Source organism: Euprymna scolopes, chromosome 43 (genome assembly GCF_053919585.1).
Source record: "Euprymna scolopes isolate OS-2025 chromosome 43, ASM5391958v1, whole genome shotgun sequence".
Lineage (NCBI taxonomy): Eukaryota > Metazoa > Mollusca > Cephalopoda > Sepiida > Sepiolidae > Euprymna > Euprymna scolopes.
In genome coordinates, this window is record NC_136524.1 from 48,324,725 (window position 1) to 48,346,891 (window position 22,167).

Sequence of the window (22,167 nt, forward strand, 5' to 3'; positions counted from 1 at the left end):
TAAAAACAACTTCCTACAGAAAAAAAAACCCAACTTATTTTTACATTTTTATCTCACGAATAAACATAAAATTATATATTGAAAACCGAGTTTATTATTTTTAAAATCCAACAACGAAGTTGAAGTCAATGTTTTCGATTTAAAACAAAATTATTTTTTTTGATAAATCTCTGTGTGGCGTACTCATGAATTTTTTTTCTAAAGAAAAAATTGAATAAAGTTTATTTTTAAAAGAATGTTTAGACATTTACCGAGTAAATAAACATAAAAATATATAGGAAAAAACGCGTTTTTATTTTTAAAAAATCAGAATTATACACCAGGTATGAACTTGTTTTTTTTTTCTTTAACGAAACTGACATTGTTTGATAAAATTGTTTGGCCTGTGCGAGCCTTTTTTAGTCTCACACAAAAACACGCGTTCGCATTTCAAACCACGTTTCTTGTCATACACATACGCGCACATAAACATATGTGCGCACGTACACACACGTAGATATATTCACGTTCACATACATACACTCAAATTCACGTGCATACACACACACTAACGTACACACATGGGCAACGTCACTTCCCCTTTGAAGGAAATCCACACATGCGCAAAAGACCACCGGAAACAACTATAAAAGTAAGAGACCTGACTTGGTTTCCCCCTTTTCGATTTAGCTCCCGAGCTGAGCAGTCGACGGATTATTTGCTCCCTTTCAGGACATGTGCGCCCGCGTGCCTCACGCCACCTGCTACTATGTGTGGGGCAAGAGTCAACAGACAATACGTACACCTTACATGCTTTCTATCTCCATGGCCTGAATTGATTTTCTCTTTCTCTCTCTCTCTCTCTCTACAATAATAGACTTTCCCTCTTACCAGCTAACAGTGAGAGACGTACGCCAAACTGGATTGACTTTCTCACTCTCTCTCTCTACAACAATAGACTTTCCTTCTCACCAGTTAATAGCGAGAGATGCATGCCAAACTAAACATGTGCTGTACCCTTTTTTTCGTTTGTTTCTTCACGAAATAAATCCTAATTCGTTTAATTCAATTTAACACGTTGTTCGTTCCTTCCTCAAAGCAATTCATTTTACCTATTTTGTACGACTGGAGGATATGTATAATATTTCCCCCAGTCCTCCACAGGCCTACTGCTGAATTATTTTTTAAAATTGAATAACATTTATTCTTACAATGATGTTTATACATTTATCCCACGAATAAACATAAAAATATATATAAAAATGAATATCAAACAAAGTCACTTTCGTTTAAGAACTTCATACCCGGTCTATAATTTTGATTGTTTAAAAGTAATAAATGCGGTTTTTCATATATATCTTTATGCTTATTTGCTAGGTAAATGTCTAAACATTCTTGCTAAAATAAACTTTATTCAATTTTATTCTTTAGAAAAAATAATTCATGAGTACGCCACACAGAAATTTATCAAAAAAATAGTTTTGTTTTAAATCGAAAACATTGACTTCAACTCCGTTGTTTGATTTTAAAAATAATAGACGCGGTTTTTAATATATAATTTGATGTTTATTCGAGAGATAATAATGTAAATATAAGTTGTTTTTTTTTTTCTGTAGAAAGTTATTTTTATGACGGAATGAAATTTGGTGTGTGGCATACTTTTTGGCGAGCTGGCGTGCCAAAAAAGAATTACCCCTTTGAAAATGTCCTTTTTGTCTTCTCTCTCAAGGCCCTTCTTGATGTTTAACCTCTCTTCTTTTTCTTTGAGAAGGGATTCTTCTTTGTGATTTACTTTCTTGGAATTTTCTAGGACATTCTCGTCCTCATGATTTTTTCTTTCTCCTGGAAATTAAAGGTCCTTTTTTGGAGGGTAATTTCTCTGAAACTTTATTTCCTTTTTGGTAAGGCCTTTTTGCTATTTAATTAAAGAGAAATGAAACAAAAAATATCTTGAAATTACAAAGGTGCAAAAAATTGTGTTTGGTCAGCATGGGTGAAATCTTGGTATTGAGAATGAAATTGTAGCAATAGCAGCAGGCTGAAAAGGGGACTATCAATAATTTCCCCCACTCTTTATCTGTACCTAAACCTAAATGTAGATTTCATCAACAAAGCTTTTTTCTTAGAACTGCACAAAGTTTCTTTCTTAGAACTGCACGTCTGTGGAATTGTCTTCCATTTGCCTGCTTTACAGCTGACTACAATAGGGTTGTCTTCAAGTCCAACGTAAACAAGTTCTTGATGAGCCGTTCCACTTAAGTTAACAAACTTACAGAATTTCCATTACTAACTATTGATATATTGTCCAATTGACTACTGTACACTCTATAACCCTTGTCCTCGAGTGGTCTCTGGGCCTTGATAAGTGATGATGCCTATTTAAAAACAAAAAAAAAAATCACAATTCTATGGGAGGAAGGGAGAGTCCAGAGGTCCCTGGGTACATTATCACCAACCTGACTGCTGAAAAGCCCCCAACCATTCCAGCAAAAGACAAATGTACGAAAAAGATCAGGATGATGAATCCTAATAGTTGCAACATCTTGACCTCTCCCCAACCCCTAACATATCTTGCAGTTAAAAGAAGGTTGGGGAAAACCAGCTCTCCTTTTAAGGGGGGAGCTCTGGCAGCATCCAAAAATGAATAGCAATTGTCTGATATGAAGGGTTTCCCCCACATTGATCAAAGCTGATTGCCTTTCTGTACGTCCCTGGCAGGAAAGCCAGGCACTGCTGCCTTTGTTTCAATTAGTTTTGTTTTTATATGAAAAACAAACACCCGAAAGGACGGAAAGGAGGCAATTTTTTAAAAGTCGATCAAAATAAAGATAGAGACGATGTTTGTCTTTAAATTGTAGATATTATAATCTATAGAGTGTAAGGAAACTTTTCCAAAATAGTAACCGCGTTGAGAAGCCCTGCGTAAAAAGCCTTTCTTGGTCATACGAAAACGCGTGCACCTATTTTGCCTTTTATATATACTAGCGGGGGGGGGGGTACCTGGCGTTGCCCGAGTGTTTATAGGTGTGTGTGGTTGTTAATGGAAACCTAAGAATAAGCAAAGTAAAAAAAGAAAACATAAAAACGAACGTTAAAACTTGGGGGGGGGGGGTACCTGGGGGGGGGTAATCAAAACATAAAAAAAAAACAACGTAAGGCAAACGAACGATGTTAAATGTAAAAATTGAAAAAACAAAAACAAAAAAGAAAACAGAAAAACAAACATTAAAACTTCTGAAAAAAAAAACGTGAAAAATGGCTTAAATAAGCCTATTTCGATACTAAAATTTAAAAAATTGGTGTGTAGCCGGGTGTTTTTGGGTGTGTGGTCGGGGAGTGGCGGTGTTAATGAAAACTTAAGAATAAGCGAAGTAAAAAAAAACAAAACAGAAAAATGAACGTTACGTAAAAAATGGCTTAAATATCACTGGTTCAATATTTAAAGTTAAAAAATTTAACAACAAAAAAAAAGGCATCTCACACCATGATTCAAACCCAAAACATAGATAATGAACCAACGCTCTAACCAACTGAGCTAACACGACGTACATGAAATTTAGTCAGTTCTTCAACTATTTAAACTAAATCAGATCATGACGTCATCTGACGCATGCGTAGAACCGGTCATCGTCATGAGAGGACGGTTTTTGTTGTTATAAAACACATACACACACACACGTATATATATATGTATATATAATAAATGAACCTAAAAAAGATGTTATCTATCCGGTTAAAAGGAGCAATTCATAAATTAAATTTCAAAGATAAGGAATAAAAGTTACATAGAACTTTATTTATCAGATTAATAAGGACAAAAATGAGAAGCAAGTAAAAAAAAAATCTCTTTTGGTCATGGCATTTCGAAATTAAATGCTTCTCATCAATATATATATACATATATATATATATATATATGTATAATTATTTAAAAATGTAGTTAGAGCTAACAATAGATCAAATATATTTGAGTATATGAGTAAATACAGTTGTTAATGTATATTGGCATGCACATGTGGATACGTACATATACATGTGTGTGTGTGTGTGTTTAGGCAGTAATATGTTTTCTGGGTTCTTGTCCAGAATTCCCCCTATATTAAAAAAACAAATAAAATTAAAAAAACTTTTTATAAAAAATGTATGATGTAGATACTCATGATGAGACAAATATATCATATTCCAAAAATCACATAAATTGATCAAGTAGCTTTATTTTTATAACGGAAATCATTTTTAAGCGATTAATGGGGATTCATAGGCATTACAACATAAATATACCAACTTTTAATTATTGAGTTATCTAACCTTTGTTTTTGTTTTTTTTTAAATGTTTTCAAAATGGCAAACAAGATAGTTGCTCTTGTGTTACTCATAAAATTTGATTTTCTTATTTAAAAATAAAACTATTTGATCAATGATTTTTCTTTATTTTTGTTTTTGGTGCAAGTCCAAAATTCAACCTTATTAAAAAAAAAAAAAAAAAAAAGTGTATGTGCCCATCATGGAATGAAAATGTTATATTCCAAAAATCATGCAAATTGATCAAGAATTTTTTCAATACAGAAAATCATTTTTATGAGTTTCAGTGATTTATAGTATACTGTATAGGTAAATTTAAAAATATCAGTAGTTCGAATCAAATCAAATTTTCTCCTGTTATTAAACATGGCTGATCAAAACACAATGTTTTGCTTCATTATAAAATTTTATTTTCTTAGTAAAAAATAAAACTTCTTGATCATTTTACATAATTTTTAGAATATGACATTTTCGTTCTGAATATCATAAAGATCTATCTGTATTGTTTTTATTTAGGTTTAATTCTGAACAAGAATCAATATTTTTGTTAGCTCCAAAAAATAAATTTGAAAGCTTCACACTTGTTTTATATTTTTCCTCCACTTAATTTATTTTGTTGTGTGTCAATAACGCGGTTAACACAGTACAAGCTTAAACCAACTTGCTTGTGTTAAAGTTAAGTGCAGAGAAGTCAAAGGGTTATCAGTGACATATATCAAAGTTGTTGACTTGGGTCGGCAAACGCATTACATCGCAGGATTGACAAGAGGTCACGAGGCAGGTGTGTGCATGTTGAGTGCAAGTTGTGCTAACTGGATTTGCCACCCCACCACAATATATATGGAAGATACACACGTAAGTTTTTTTGAGTAGTCAGTCAGAACAGGAGATTCGTATAGATTTTGGAAGAGTCTGTTTCGAGAGTTAGTCTGTCTTTGATTCAGAGAAGATGGAGTACGTTCTGCTTCGTTTTTATAAACCCCTCAAAAGGGCTGATATGCCATGAAAGTGAACACTGACACGCAATATAAACAGACTCTCTCTTCCCCCATGTTACAGTTTTACAATGAATCAATGAGTAGGGTATTCATATAATCACACTAAATTGTTTATAAATATCTAAAAATTACTAGAAAAATTTCAACTTGGAGAGAAGGGGAGGGGAATATATATATATATATATATATATATATATATATATATATATATATATATATAGAGAGAGAGAGAGAGAGAGAGAGAGAGAGGGAATTAGACCTGGAGTCTAAAGAGCAAAGTTTATTTTAATGTATTAATACTTTAAAAGAACAGTGCTCATACTACTGTAAATATATATAAGTTCAATAGGTATATTTATCCTAGAGCTATATTAATATTGAGCATAAAGATTAATAATTGTAAATTATGAATAAGTTTCAAAAGAAAAAACAAACAAAATCAAATTCAGTGTACGATCTTTTCGGAAACGATATTCATTTTATTAAAATTGACAATAATTAACAAAGAGTTTGTTTTCTTTGTTTTCGAATATAATCTCCTCACCAGCACAAAATAGGAGGGAGAAGAAGTTTAAGACTCCAAAATAAATAAGCATTTTCGTAGTAAGGTGGATATTTAAAACATGAGAAAAAAAGTTGTAAATTTTATGTTGATAATTAAAATAGAAAATTAGGAGAAAATTAAAAATAGAAAAAAGAAAATTCATTGAATACCTTATTGGTTTATTGTTTTAAATGTCCGTCAGTACATATGTAGGCATGCTGCTGTATTTTGGCCACAAATGGTTGAAATAATTATTTACAGTTTATTTTAAATTTAAAAATGCTGGGTTGATGAGATGTTAAACTGTCTTATTAGTGGATGCTAATTTTTAAAATCCAAGGGTTTTATCATAACTGTTATTTTTTTAAAAAATAAAATAAAAAAAATCTTTTAATTATCTAAGTGAGATAACTTTAAATTGGTATTTAATATATTTGTAATTATCTTAGAGATAAATTATTTATTGTAATGGTAATAGTTATGATAATAAAAAAATATAATAATATTAATAATATATATAAAAATATATAATAAAATAATGTTATGATGGTAATAGTTATGATAATAAAAAATATAATATTAATAATATATATATATAAAAATAATGATAATAATAGTGATAATAAAAATAATAATAAAATAATAATAATAGTAACAATAATAGTAAAATAATAATAATAATACTAATTATATTAATAATAATAATATTATTAATAATTATAACGATAATGATTACATTAATAATATTTCTTTATGGGGGTTTAAATCTGTAAAATTTCATCCATCGCCTATGCATGCACATCCTGATAATATTTCATCTGTTTTGCTTAAACATGTTGACTTATGGTCATTGAATTTTAATATAGCCAGAGATTGAAATCTACAAAGAGTGCAGAATTTTTCACCAGGTTTATACGTTTTAAAACAGCCTAGTAGTTTCCGTTTTATGTTAAAGGGGATTTTCATATCTTTGAGATGACAAATATATTTCGTTCATGTTGTTTGGTTTCTTAAGGATCTTTTGTTGAAAGAGTGTTTTTATGTGTGGAGATTCTGCGTTTTATAGGTCCAGAAGTAGATCCAAAGTATATGGCATTTTGTTTAAAAGAGTTGTAATAGTTGCTTTCAGTTTGATTAATACTGGTATTGTTATGCAAGACGTTTAGTTGTACTAAATTGTTTGATGGGTTAATGGGGGTGTTGTTATTCATTAATTGTGTGTTGGTGTTAGTCTGTGTCAAAGGATTTATATGGTTGTTATTATTAGAATTTACATTTGGGAGTTTTGTTCCCCATGCAGCTGTAAATAACGCCTTTACTTTTACAGGTGCCCTGTAAAGGACATGTGTTTTTGTTTCTACAGTTAGAGTTTGACATAATTTGTATATTTGTATTTTCTTAAATTTTTCTTTTATTGTTGTTATTGTAATTATTTGTTAGTTTCAATTTGGCATTGTTGAATAAGATATTTAGTGTTTTTGTTAAATATTTTACTGCATTTATGGGAGGTTTGAAGTTATTTTCTATTATTTTGAAAAATTCTCTGGCTATGTTTGTTTTAACATTCTTAGAGTATGGAGGGTAAAACCACAGGGTATCTCTGTTTGTCTTTATGTTTTTTGACATGGTGTTGGGGTTTATTGGTGTTAATGGCTGATGTGTGTGGTTTAGTTTGGTTTTGTATTGTAGTTGGATTATTTTTGTAATTTTTTTGTGGGTTGACATGGCCATATTATAGGTTGTTATGTTTTTGCTAGGTTTATTATAATTATTGTAGTTTTTTAATGTAATTTGTATTTTTATCAGTTTTATTTTGGTATAATATTTGTTTTTATATCCTGAGTTTTTAAGGACATCATTGTAGTATTTTGTGTTTTTGTTAAATATAGATTTGTTAGGAGATAATTTAGATATTCTTAAAGAAACATTAGGGACTATTGATTTTAATATTGACAGAGTGGTTTGATTCATTATGGACATATAGAAGAGATTCGTTGGGTTTATCATAAGGTTAAAAAGTAAAGTTTGCAAGATTTAATGCTACATCTAAGAAATCAACTTTTTTTTTTTATTAGGGTCGAGTTTTATAGTAAGTCCATAATTTAAAAAGAGTTTGTGTAGGGATTTAATTGCTTTTTCGTAATTTTTATTTGTTGAGTTAGTTATGAAAAGTGCATCTCCCTCTAATCGGAATTGTTTATGGAGTATTTTATGAATTTCACCCAAGAGCAAAAGGCCCACTAGATTGACGACCTGAGATGGTCGAACCCATTAAAATGTTGAAATGATCAGCGGTATTGTTTCTTGTCCAAAATTTGTTGTCAAAGGTTATTATAGACTTTCTAGCCAATAGTATTAGTTTGGTTTCTTCTGGAGTTATATCTGTTATTTTACATGCCATTAAAAGAGATTTATTTAATAGGATTGGTGATATAGATTGGTAATATGATTCTATGCCGAAAGAAAGAAACTTAACACTCTTTTTGTTGTGAATGTTTTTTTTTTTTTTTTTTTTACAGTGATCACCACTAATCAAGGCCCGGAAGCCACTCAGGGATAAGGGTTATTGCAAGTACATTACGTTAGTGTGGAGATTTGATGAAGTGTTTACTTAAGGGGGCGGTTGATTAGGAATTTGTTAACATTGGACTTGAAGATATTCAAGTTGTAGTCCGGTGGGAAGCAGGCAGACGGAACAGAGTTCCACAGGCGTGCAGTTCTAAGAAAGAAGCTTTGTTCATGTTAGAAAACCCTTCAATGGCATGGCTAGAAGATTGCCATAGTGGGTATTTTGTTACAGATTTAATTTTAGGGATAATTCTATCGTGGATATTTTTACTTACTAAGCCTATATGCGATTTTGAGGGGCAAATGAGTTTTATTGAAAGGTTTATATAAAAGTCAATAGCAATGGCCAGTGACTCCCTGTCTGAGAGTACATCTTTCAAACTGCTTGGCCTAACGTTCACAGGAAACATGAGTTGGAACAATTATATTGAAAACATTGCCAGGGCCGCTGCGAAAAAGGTAGGCTCTCTCTATCGTGCTAGAAAACTACTGACACCTGAAAGTATCCTGTACCTCTATAAGGCCACCATTCGCCATGTATGGAGTATTGTTGTCACATTTGGGCTGGTGCATCTGCTGCTAGTCTCTCGCTCCTAGACAAGGTTCAAAAGAGAGTCGCCAATCTGATAGGCCCTGAACTGGCATCTAAACTTCAGCCTCTGTCCCATCGACGAAACGTTGCATCCCTCTGCCTGTTCTACAAGTATTTTAATGGTGAATGCTCTGATGAACTGCAGACACTTGTGCCCCCACAACGTAGACACCCTCGACAAACCCGACAGGCAGCTAAATCCCACCCCCACACAGTAGAGATCCCTAGATGTAAAAGATCTTTCTGCTCCAGTAGTTTCTTCCCCAGAACCGCTAGACTCTGGAATTCCATTCCAGATCCCTGCTTCCCTAACTGTACTGACATGCAGAAGTTCAAGTGTAACGTGAACCAACATTTTGCTGCCCAAATCCCAACATAGTGCCCCAGCAGTTGCTGCCCCTGATAGTAGCCCCCTACACCAAAGTGGCAATGTGCCTTGTTTGGGGTGAAAATGTAATAAAAAAATTTTTCTTTAAAAAGTCACCGTTATGATCTTTTAAAGAAAATCTTAGGTACCTGGTACTGTTTTTTCAGTATATTTGTCTATTTTAGTTTAGTTAAGATATTTTTTGCTTCTTTGTTTATTTTGTTTAGTGTAGACCTATTTGTTGTTTTATAATTTTTAACAAGTTTCTTATATATTAGATTTTTATATTGTATATAGTCCATGGTATAAAAGTTGCTAGTTTTATCTGCCGGAACAATTAGTTTATTTTGGTGGGTGTTTGATATTGTATTTAGAAAATTTATTTGTGTTTTTTTAAAGGTTTGGGTGACATATTTTTTGTTATTTTTAAATTTAATATTTTTAATTAGGTTAATTAAGTCATTTTCAAAACTTTCAGTGTCCTTGTTTTTTTTTTTTTTAAGGTTTATATATGTTTGTAATTTGTAGAATTTAGCCTCTTTTCTTTGTGTTTCATCTTCATTGAGAGTGGTATTTTTTTTTTTTTTCCAGTTTGTGGGGTTGCACATCAATTGGTCGGTTTATTTCTGTATGTTAGTTTTTTCCATATTCCTTACGAATGTATTCACACTTCCAGTCAAACTAGTTAGATAAGTGTCATTAGATGAGATGGGTATACATTTAGTTGATAATTGTGTTTTCCTTATGAAACTTATCTGTAAGTGCAAGTATATATTGATGTATACATGTGTTAGTGTGTGTAGTAGTGATGAGATGATTCCAATATTTTTCTCTGATTCTGATGCAATTATCGATTCCATTCAAAATTCCTAATTCCAATTCTTTTAAAACCTCCAAATATTTAGCTATAGAGTCGGTTTTCTAAATTTTCGGATTACCATAAAATCCCATGTAATATAGGTAAATATTATAATAAGTGTAAATATTATATTCATGGGTGATCTATATTTTTTATTTTATTGTTAGGTTAAAATCAATAAATATTTACCATTTTATCATTAGTACGAGAAAATTAGGTTTAAAACAAACAAACGAAAACAAACAAACGAAAAACACAGACAAGAGAATCGTTTTTTTTTTTGTTTTTTTTCAGGATTATCATAAAACCCCATGTAATATGGGTATATATTGTAACAAATTTCTATTTTTTGGCTGAGACAATTATTTTTTGTTTTAAAATACATAAACGTATTTCTTTTATCAGGTGTTGTTAATAGCATTGATATTTTTTATTTTCTCCTGTAGACTTTTCCAAGAGTATTGTGCATTTATGAATGAAGTTCTTGGCTTACTGTAATGTACTATCACACGTGAAAAACGCTGCAGGTTACATCGGCCAAAAAAGTGGTAAAAATGAAATTGTGAATGCTGAAAATGCTAAAAATGCTAATAAGAGTCCAGAGAAACACATTAAATAATAATGATTCCTCGTCTCCAAGAAAAATGTGATTTCAATTTGAAATATTCAATTATGACTAGTGATGGTAGGATTACAATATTTTTTTTTTCCTGATTCCAATACAATTACCGATTCTGATGTAAATTCCTGATTCCGATGCAATTACTGATTCCAAATCCTGTTTAAACTAAATATTTAGCTATTTTTTTTTCTTTTTTAATTTTTTAAAATTTTCTGATTACAAAAAACAAAATCCATCTAATATGGGTATATCTTATAACAAATGTAAATAATGCATTTATGGGGTGATCTATTTTAGTTTTATTGCTAAAAATCAATAAATCTTTACCATTTTATCATTAGAATGAGGAAATTAAGTTTAAAACAAAAAACACATATAAAAGAATCATTTTTGGTATCGGAAAATAGACACAAAATTTTCTGATTTTGATGCTGCAAAATGTTCAGATTTTCCAGACTTCTGATTCCAATTACTCGTTTCAACATCAGTCTATATATATATATATATATATATATATATATATATATATATATATATATATATATATATATATATATTCATTTGAGGGTAAACAGTTACGTATGGTTGCTAAAAACAGCCACCTGTTTCAGTCAATGAGACTTCCTCAGACGACACTGAACCCATCGATGCCACAAAGAAAAATGGAGAAACTGGTATATATATGTATGTATATATATATATATATATATATATATATATATATATACGTGTGTGTGTGTGTGTGTGTGCATGTGTGGGTAATGTGTAAGCATGTGTGTGTAATGTATAAGCATGCGTGTGTAATGTGTAAGCTGTCGAAAGAATGTAGCAACAGCTATGTGCTAAACTTATTATTTTCCTTGCTGCATTTATATGACAACATACATATTTTAGTTTGTTTTATCTTTTTCCTCCACTTGATTTAAAGCTCTAATTTTACTTCTTTCCACATCATTTTACAATGACTGGATGAGCAGGTTATGTACACATCCCAATAACTTAAAAAATTGACTTCAAGTAAGATTTTGTATTATCCCCTCCCCCAATTTATTATTTGTACTTAAATGATGTTTTAGTAAAACAAATAAGTTATGATAACATGGACGAGAGCAAGCTACTCCTGTGGATTAAATATAGGGTTCTGTTTAAATTTTCATGTAGATTCCCAAAGTTTGACAGAAAGATTCTAGCATTTTAAAAGATACACATGAAGAAGGTCAAAGGTTATATCAACCGATACATTGTGAAAATAGCACTCAAGATGAGAATAGTAGTCCAAAAAATGTAAATAATACAAATAATCAATCCTCATCTCAAAAATCAAAACCGTAAAAAAAAAAAAAAATTAAGCTACATAGCAAATTTTATATAAAAAAAAGAATAGTTTTTATAAACATCAAAAAAAAAAAAAAAGAATTAAGCTACATAGCAAATTTTATATAAAAATAAAAAAAAGAATACAGTTTTTATAAACATCAAAAAAAAAAGAAAAAGAAAGGTTAGCTAAGAAAGAACAGTAACTAAAGTTTATAATTTGTTACAGGATAGTGTTATGGACTCGCGTTATCGTTCTTTGACGGTAAAACGCAATCGTGAAATCACAGCAAAATTAAATCAAGCCATTTTGAAAAAATTTGTAATTTCGCGAGTTCCGCTTGCAAACGATTTTCTCTTTTCTATTGCTCGTTGTTTCATTTGATCCGCCGTGACTTTCTTGTGACACAAAACGCAAAGTGTTCTGAAGTTGTCGATATCACACTGCCCACCTCCTTTGTGAACGGCTTTGATATGATCGGCTTCCCAGAACTAAAAAAACACAAAAGAAAAAATGTAATAATGTAATGTAATAAGGAAAATAAACAATATCTCCCTATAAAAAGTTAAGTAAACAAACTAATTAACCGATTATTATAAACTTTTAATAAACATTCCAGATGTAAAAAAATGTTTTTTTAAAATAAAATGGTCCAAGTCAAGTCTCCTTTTTCATTAACTACTTTAAAAAAAAACAAAAAAACAACTCCTTTTCACCCCAAACTTGTACCATAAGCGGCTACTATTTGGTATCGTGTCTAACAAGGGCATGTAGGGACGAGCAGTGAGATGTCTGTTCGCATTACGTTTAAACTTCTGCAGGTTAGTACAGTCAGGGAAGCAGGAAACAGGGAGGGAATCCCAAAGTCCAGCATTTCAAGAGAAGAAACTATTAGCATTAAAGGCTTTTCGGCATTTGGGGACTTCAACAGTGAAGGGGTGGAATTTTGCTGCTTGTCAGATTAGTCAGGTTACTACATTGGAATGTAGAAGAAAGTGCTTCTACCTTTTCCTAGATTATTCCATTCACCACCTTATGATATTGAGCATAATCTTCCAGACATTAGAAAATATCACCACTGAAAAACACTCAGATTCTCTCACTAGTGTATTCTTCCATTTACCACTATGGCGAGGAAAATTCTGAAGATGGCGTATTATGTCGAAATATTAATTTTAAGCAAATAAATGTTTGTTTATTTTACAAAATATTGCATTGTAAATAAGTTTATAAACGTATACCATACATATTTCATTATATATCTATTTTTTATCTGATCATTTTGTTCTAGCTGAGGATGGGGCACCCTACTGGATATCAGATATTCATCCGCTATCTCATACATGCCAACCAAGATATCTTTTTAAGATTCTAACCATCCCTTTAAGTTCAATTGTTTGTATCTCTCTTGCACTTGGTTGACTGCGAGATAGTTTTTGAAATTCTTTTTCTTGGGTCCGGTTGCTTTTATAATTACTGGAATGATGAAGATCTTCTTAAGATTCCAGTTTCTTTTTAGGATGTACGTAAGACCTTGGTATTCTGTTATCTTTGTCTTCTCAGCTCGGTTTAACCAGCATCATTGGGGACACTAACTTCTACTAAGGTTGCTTCTTTCTCCTCCTAGTCCCATATCAATACATCAGGTTTAATAGCTCCAGTAAAGGAAACCAACAATAGGTTCACTTTATTAGAATTTGAAACTGACAGTATCGATGTATGGACAAATAATTAATCACACCTTAGAGATAAGGTGAAATCAAATTTGAACCATTAAATACTCGGAAATACTGCAAAAACCAAAGCTATTATATGACAATTTAGAAATGAACAAAATTATATCAGTTTCAAGTACGATCGTTTCCAAGACAAAAGATCTTTATGATATTCTTCATCAGATTCCTGAACACCAAAATTAGAAGTCAGCAAAAATCATCAACATCCTTGTATTATTCAGCAAAGACAGCAAATATAAAAATAATATTAAATAATAACAATAATAATAATAATAATAAAGAAAAACTACAAAATATGAAAATAATAAAAAATATTTTTCATTTCATCATTATTATTAACCATATAAGATTAAGTTAAAAAACCCCAAAAAAACAAAACCAAAAGAATAAAAGAATCATTTTTAGCATTGAAAAATATGCACAATATATTATATATATAGTTAACTTTATGTAAATAGAGATGTATTTTAATTAATGAAATGGTGTTTTTTTTTTGTTTTTTTTTAATTTCTGGTTTTAATATTAACTTCTCTTACCATTCCTGGAGAAGGATTCCTTATAATTGCTTCTTTTTGCTTCGTTGTCAATGCATTAAGTTGACTTGACTGCAATATTTTCACACGTTTATTTAGATCATGTTGACTCCTATATATATAAAAAAAAAAAAATTAAAAAAAAAACAAAACAGTTAATATATCTATAAACAAATGAAAGAAGATTTTTCTTCAATGGAAATCGCTTCAGACAAGATGTGAAGCCACTTGATATATGGGGCTAACAGGAATGAAAAATGATTATCACAAAAACAGAAAATGCCTACAGGAACATAGTCTTGAAAAGACCAAGATAGGAGGAAAACAGTGAGCAGGAAGAGAGTTCCACAACCTTGCATTCCTGGGAAAGAAGCTACTGGAATGGGAAGCTGTATGACAATGAGGCATTAAAACAGTGAACGGGAACAAAGGAAGCAGAAAATAGATCAGATAATTTTGTAGAACACATGTTGTAAAAAAGACTGAGACTAGGAACATCACGTCAGTGAGAGAGACATTGGAAAGAAGCTACTGGAATAAGAAACTATATTATTGTTAAGTGTTGAGACATTATGTTGAACAAAGATGGCGGTGAAGAAGCAGTGCAGTACGATCCTGAGTGTAATTGCCAGTAACAAAAATGGCGGCGAAGAAGCAGTGCAGTTCAGATCAGATCCTGAGTGTAATTGCCAGTAACAAAGATGGAATTCAAAATTCAACAACTTTTATAGTAACTTTAGAAGCTTTTCATTGGTTGCTCACCATGACGTGTGGTTATAAAAATGACCGTCGAAATCATTGGACTCATACCCCCCACCCCCACCCCCGCCTCATCAGGAGTCAAAAACATTAAACACAAACCCTTTTATGATATAATGCAAAAATCCTTTCGAGTTCAATTTGGTTTGACTTGAGAAAAGGAAAAAAATAAATAAATAAAAATAAAAATAAAACAAATAAAATAACAATTGTTTTTTTCTTTTTGCTATTTTTTTTTTGTAAATCATATTAAGTTTTTTTTTTGATACATATAAAAATAAACACTTTTCATATATATATATATATATATATATATATATATATATATATATATATATATATACACATACAAATAGAATCCTCTTCAAATACATATAAACATATATGCACACAAACTCACACAAATATACATTTTTTTTTTGTTTAACAAAAATTGGAAACATTATGTTAGGTATTAGTTGGTTAATTTAGTTAATAAGATAGGAATGGTCATAGTTTAACGTCGTGCCCGTGACAATTTACAACTGTTCATGCTTCTCTTTTTGGGTTTCTGAAAAGAAATTTATTCATAATTAGATTCCGAAAAGTTAGGCTATAAAATATTTTAATTTTATCTTTTTGATAGGTTTAGTGAAAATGTCGGCTATATTATTCTCAGACGTCACATAACTAAGAGTAATAGATTTTCTACTTATTTCATCCCTTATAAAATGATATCTGATATCAATATGCTTCGACCTTTGATGAATCATAGAATTATTTGCTAATAAGATACTACTCTGGTTGTCACAATGAATTACTATAGGTTTTTTTTTACTTAGATCTGGTTTTAAAATAGATTTCAGAAGGGTGTTCAGAAAAATTGCCTCCTGCGCAGAATGGGTAAGGGCCACCAATTCTGCTTCACAAGAAAAAAGGGCAACAATTTGTTGCTTTTTAGTTTTCCAAGAGATCATAGGTCCAGTCTTTGACAGTCTAAAACAATACCCCGTTAAAAATGAGGTATCAAAACAGCAAACTGATTGAGACCACAAGACCAATGTCAAATGAAGCAGTGAATAGATCAGACAGATAGAACACAACATAATAGAAAAGACTGAGACGAGCAACATCATATCTCTGAGAGAGTGGTAGCAAAGAAAGGGTAGGGGCTAATCAAATTACAGATACATTTCTAAGAAAACAGACAAAACAAAAATAAAACAAGTGAAGCGTGCACAGTGAACGAGGCATAAAAAAAATGACTAAGTTCAGCATTGCCCCCCCCCCCTCCATTTACCTCCCAAAGTTCCCAGGAGACATCAAATCCTGGCGAAAATGAACAAACGGTGCAGTTTTAGGCCTTAACATATGTAAATTTAAGTTTTGCACCATGCAAAAAGAGAAACGACTAAGTCCATCATTTTTTTCTTCCGTTTTCCTGCTTTCCAGTTGACTACAATATGGTTGTCTTCAAGTCCAACATAAACAAGTTCTTGATGAGCCATTCAACTTAAGTTAACAAATTTACCAAATTTCCATTACTAATGATTACTTTATTGTCCAATTGTCTACTGTACACTCTTTAATCCTTATCCTCGAGTGGCCTCTGGGCCTTGATAAGTGGTGAAAAAAAAGCTGGAGATGGAGTATCCTCCCGGATGCTAGACATTCAACCACTATCTCTCTCTCTCTCATACATTCCAACCAAGAGATCTTTTTAAAATTCTAACTGTCCCTTAAAATACATCTCTTTCACTTTGCACCAATGGAAATATGTCACAGACTCCTATAAAGAATATTGGAGAATAACCTGATATATTCTGATACTACATTAACCAGATTACTTAGATAAATACTTTTACAGTTTTAACAAAAGGTCTAAAATATATTAATTCTGAAAGATGTTGTTATGGAATTCCCACAGGTCTTACTAGTAGTAATGATTGAAAAAAAGAAATAGTTGAAAAAATAATCATTGAAAAAAGTAATGGTTGAAAAAATATGACCGAAAAAAGTAATGATTGAAAAAATGTAATGATTGAAAAAAGTAATGATGTAAAAAAAATAATGATGGACAAAAAATAATGATTGAAAAAATAATGATTGAAAAAAATAATGACGGAAAAAAGTAATGATTGAAAAAAAGTAATGACTGAAAAAAAGTAATAATTAAAAATGCTTGATTTTTCAATACTACACTTTGAAAAGAAAAACTCTGCATTTTGAATACTAATGATCGAAAAATGATTCACGGGAATGCCTTGAGCTTGCTTTCAGGCCATCTGTTGTAACTTCTTGACATTCCGAACATAGGCTTTTAAAAAAGATTTTCCTAAACCTGTAAATTCAAATCTAATATTTATAATGTTGGATGATGCATTTGTGATACTATCAGCCCAACTGTTAGGAAGTAAAAGAGAAGAAAAAATATCAAAGAAAAGAGGAAATAAATTTATCAGCAGAACAAAAGTATAGGAAGTTGTTCATCAAAATACACAAAAGAAAGCTAAAATAGGATTGTTAATCAAGGTGTGGCAGTAAGGGGAACAAAACGTAATTGTGGGGCGACTATTCAGTTGTAAGGGATACAATTCTTCCTAAATTCTCAGGGGGAGTAACTCATACCGAATATGATTATCACTAGAAAAATAACAAGAGTCAATGTTTTTGACTCCTAATGGGAGTATGACACCAATTATTTCGCCAATCGTTTTTATAACCACCGGTTGTGGTAACCAACCAATGAAAATGTTCCAAAGTTACCATAAAGTGTTGAGTTACTTGTGTTGAGAAAATGTTCCACAGTTACCATAAAGTGTTGAGACTGCACTCTGTTCAACACAATGTCTCAACACTTAACAGGTTATGGGCCCAGCCATTGTCTTTGTTTTGACAAATCGGAATCTAAATTCGAATTGTGGCAGGTAAAATTTCTGGGGTATCTAAGGATTCGAAAACTACACAAAGTGACACAATCTCCAACAGAGAATCCTAACGATCCCGAATTTCTCAAAAAGAACGCAACTGTTTTTGCAGAACTGATTCAATGCTTAGACGATAGAAGTCTGTCTCTGATTATAAGAGACGCCTTGGATGACGGACGGAAAGCATTGAACATATTAAGAGAACATTATTTATCAAAAAGGAAACCGAAAATTATACCACTATATACAGAACTAACGTCTCTGAAACATAACGAGGATGAAACTATTACCAACTACGTTATAAGGGCAGAAACAACCACCAATGCCTTAAAACTCTCAGGTGAAATAATAAGCGATAGCTTGTTGATATCAATGACCTTCAAGGGACTTCCAGCCGATTTTAAACCATTTATAACTGTTATAACGCAAAAAAAAAAACAAACCCATAAATTTCAGCGAATTTAAAGTGGCATTGCGCAGTTACGAAGAGACTAATTGTATGCTCGTGGACAATAATAACTCCAGCAATATTATAAAGTTCAAAATGCTTCTCGAAAACAGACACCACCAAATTATGCACCCTACCACAACGTGTTCCCCAAAAGTAATTTTCCCAAGAAAAAGAATAAAATTATCTGTTATAATTGTGGATGACCCAACCACAAAAGTTTCCAATGTCGATATAAATGCTCTAAAATGGACTCCGTAAAAAGCGTTGAGAACTTTGAGGAAGAACATACATTTCTATTCACATGTAACTTTGACAATACCACAAACGGTAAAAACCTCCTTGTAGATTGTGGTGCTACAGCGCACGTTATCACCAAGGAATATGATTTTATTAATTTTGATTCAAACTTTAATCCTCAAAGTCATTTTGTCAAACTTGCCAACAGTAGTCAAATAAATGATATAGTCTTGAAAAGAGGCGATGCTAAAATATCCCTAAAAAATAATAATGGTGAAATCTGTAACTGTATTCTAAAAAATGCTCTGTTCATACCTACATTTAAGCAAGAGATATTTTCCGTGCAGGCTGCCATTAAACAAGGCGCGAATATAAAGTTTGGCCAAAACAAGTCAAAATTGATATATCCCAATGGAACTGTATTTGACATTAAAGAAAATGGCCGACTATATTATTTAAAAAGTATGGTTCCCTCAAAAACTGCCAGTCACAATTTGGAAACCTGGCATAAAATTCTAGGACATTGCAATACAGCTGATATTAAAAAATGTAGTCGAAGGCATGAAAATACTCGTACCTTCAGATGATCTCCCAAATTGTGATGTGTGTGCACAGGGGAAAATGACAAAAAATATAAGCAGAACGCCAGACAAAAAGGCCATGAAAATTCTCTCACTTGTGCACTGTGATTTAGCAGGTCCGATCAGCTCGATGGGGGAGAAATAATCTAAGGTACGTTTGGAACCTTAGTGATGATTTTTCCGGTTTAATTATAGTTTATTTTCTAAAAAACAAACCGACACTATTCTCGCCACTAAGAAATATTTAGCTAAAAAAAAAAAAAAATGGCTTCTTTTTGCACACATTATACCAATATATTATTAATTCTTTTTGACCAGTGAGAATAAAGACTAATTCCCCCAAAACCAAAAAAAAACAAAAAAAAAAAAACGAAAAAAACACAATTATTTTATTGGTTTATTTTTATTTGTTCATTTATTTGTCTATTTTTATTTTTATTTATTTTTCTTTTCCTTTTCTCAAGTCAAACCAAAATTGAATCTGAAAGGATTTTTCCATTATATCAAAAAAGGGGGCGTGTAAAATGTTTTTGACTGCTAATGGGAGTATTTTACACCAATGATTTCAACAATAGTTTTTATAACCAACCAATGAAAATGTTCCAAAGTTACTATAAAAATTGTCAAATTTTGGATTCAATCAGTTCGCCGATGGCTAGGTCATGAACCGCATTTGATTCTTAGCCGCCATCTTTGTTACCGGAAATTACTTCACACTCAGTATCGAGACTGCACTCTGTTCAACATAATGTCTCAACACTGAACAGTCAACATAAATTAAAATTTAATATTCATAATGTTGAATAATACATTTGCTGAATAAACTAATTTTTTTAACTAATAACAAATTGATAAAAAAAATATAGTCAGCTCCAAATATGTATTAATTAAAAAAAAATAATACTTAAACATTTTTTTTTATAAACGTTACTGCTGAAATGAGTTTAAAAAAAAAAAAAAATTAAACTTACCTTATTTCATGAAAAAGTGAGTCTGCATTCAACCCACACAACTGGCAAATGCCGTGCTCAATTTGGAATAATTTTTCTCGACAATAACCTTGTTTTGTTTTCATCTGTGAGAAAAAAAAAAAAATTTCAGTTTATTGATGAATTTAAAGAGTGGGTTATAATCAAGACTGTCTGCTATTTTTGACGATCAGTTTCTCTTTCTGGTATGCAGATAAGACAATGATATGGTCCCTTCTGATTAATGATTATAACCTTGATGCAGTGTGATGATAGTGGGGGTGTTAATGAAAACCTAAGGATAAGCGAAGTAAAAAAAACCCAGAAAAACGAACGTTAATAAACCTCTGCTTAGCTGGGTACCCAGCATTGCCCGAGTGTTTGGAGGGGGTGGGGGTGTTAATGAAAACCTAAGAATAAGCGAAGTAAAAAAAGAAAACAGAAAAACGGATGGGGGGGGGGAGGGGTAATCAGAACATCGAAAAATAAACACAAAAAAAAACTAATATAAGGTAAACGAATGATGTTAAATGTAAAAATAAAAAAACAAAACAGAAAACCGAACGTTAAAACCAAAAAAAAACATGTGAAAAATGGCTTGGATAAGCCTGTTTCGATATTAAAATTTAAAAAATCGGTGGGTACCCGGGTGTTTTTGGGTGTGTGTGGTCGGTTGGGGGGGGGGGGGTGTTAATGAAAACCTAAGAATAAGCGAAGTAAAAAAAAACCCCAGAAAAACGAACGTTACATGAAAAATGGCTTAAATAACACTGGTTCAATATTTAAATTAACAAAGATCGAAAAAAAAAAAGATATCTCACACCACGATTCGAACCCAAAACGTTTAGATAATGAACCAACGTGCTAACAAACTGAACTAACACGACGTACATGAAATTTAGTCAGTTCTTCAACTATTTAAACTAAATCAGGTCATGACGTCATCTGACACATGCGTAGAACCGGTCGTCGTCATGAGAGGACGGTTTTTGTTGACCCCCTCCCCTGTAGAAAATTGTTGATTTCTGGGGTGAAAAAATTGACTTTTTGGCCAATTTTTCGGGCGAAGGATGGAGCTTCAATATGATACCGAGTTTGTGAATTTTCGTTCTGTCTGTCGAAAGTTTTTAGCAAACACACAAACATACATATATACATTTTCACTTTTATATATATAGATGGTACACATTATATATATATATATATATATATATATATTTTATTAATGATTCCTATATCTGAAATACAAGGAGAGATTAATCTAATTGTAATTTTAAAATATCACATATAGCATAATAATAATAGTGTATGTACATATATATATATATATATATATATGTACATACACTTTAAAATATCACATATAATATAACCCTACAATTAGATTAATCCTTGTATTTCAGATATAGGAATCATTAATAAAAAGATTTTAGATAGGACATTATTAAAAAAAGAATGCACACACACATTATATATATATATATTATATACATATATATATATGATGATTGCAACGTCTTGTCAGACGAGTGCAACTCCCTCAAACACTTAAATCCGTGAGCCCAAAAATGACTTTTTTTTTAGTCCCACCGGTGAATTCACACGTTTAAGCAGGCATGACACTGAAGACGGTCATCGAGATTAATTATTACATGCTTCCAGCATTTCAAGCCTCCACACGTCACAAGTTTTCCATCGCCACAGGACTATTTTTATCGACAAATGCCTGAGGAAGTATCTATACACAGATGATGTTACAGAGTCTTAGCTTTGTACGACAGCTAAATATCTCTCTCGGTTCAAAATGTTGAGATCCAGCAACAAGCAAGAGCAAGATAGCCAGCAACAAA

General features: G+C 31.5%; 1 protein-coding gene across 1 annotated transcript in view; it reads right to left on the reverse strand.

Annotated features, from left to right (window-relative positions):
* Positions 1-12,247: 12,247 nt before the first annotated feature.
* The window catches only part of LOC145268327 (DNA annealing helicase and endonuclease ZRANB3-like), a 90,136-nt gene continuing 80,216 nt past the window's right edge, over positions 12,248-22,167 (reverse strand). The window contains exons 18-20 of the mRNA XM_080123817.1: positions 20,321-20,424; positions 14,419-14,527; positions 12,248-12,637 (exon numbers count right to left, since the gene is read on the reverse strand). Of these exons, the coding sequence (XP_079979943.1) occupies positions 12,446-12,637; positions 14,419-14,527; positions 20,321-20,424 (405 nt within the window). The 3' untranslated portion in view covers positions 12,248-12,445. The remainder of the gene's footprint in view (positions 12,638-14,418; positions 14,528-20,320; positions 20,425-22,167) is intronic.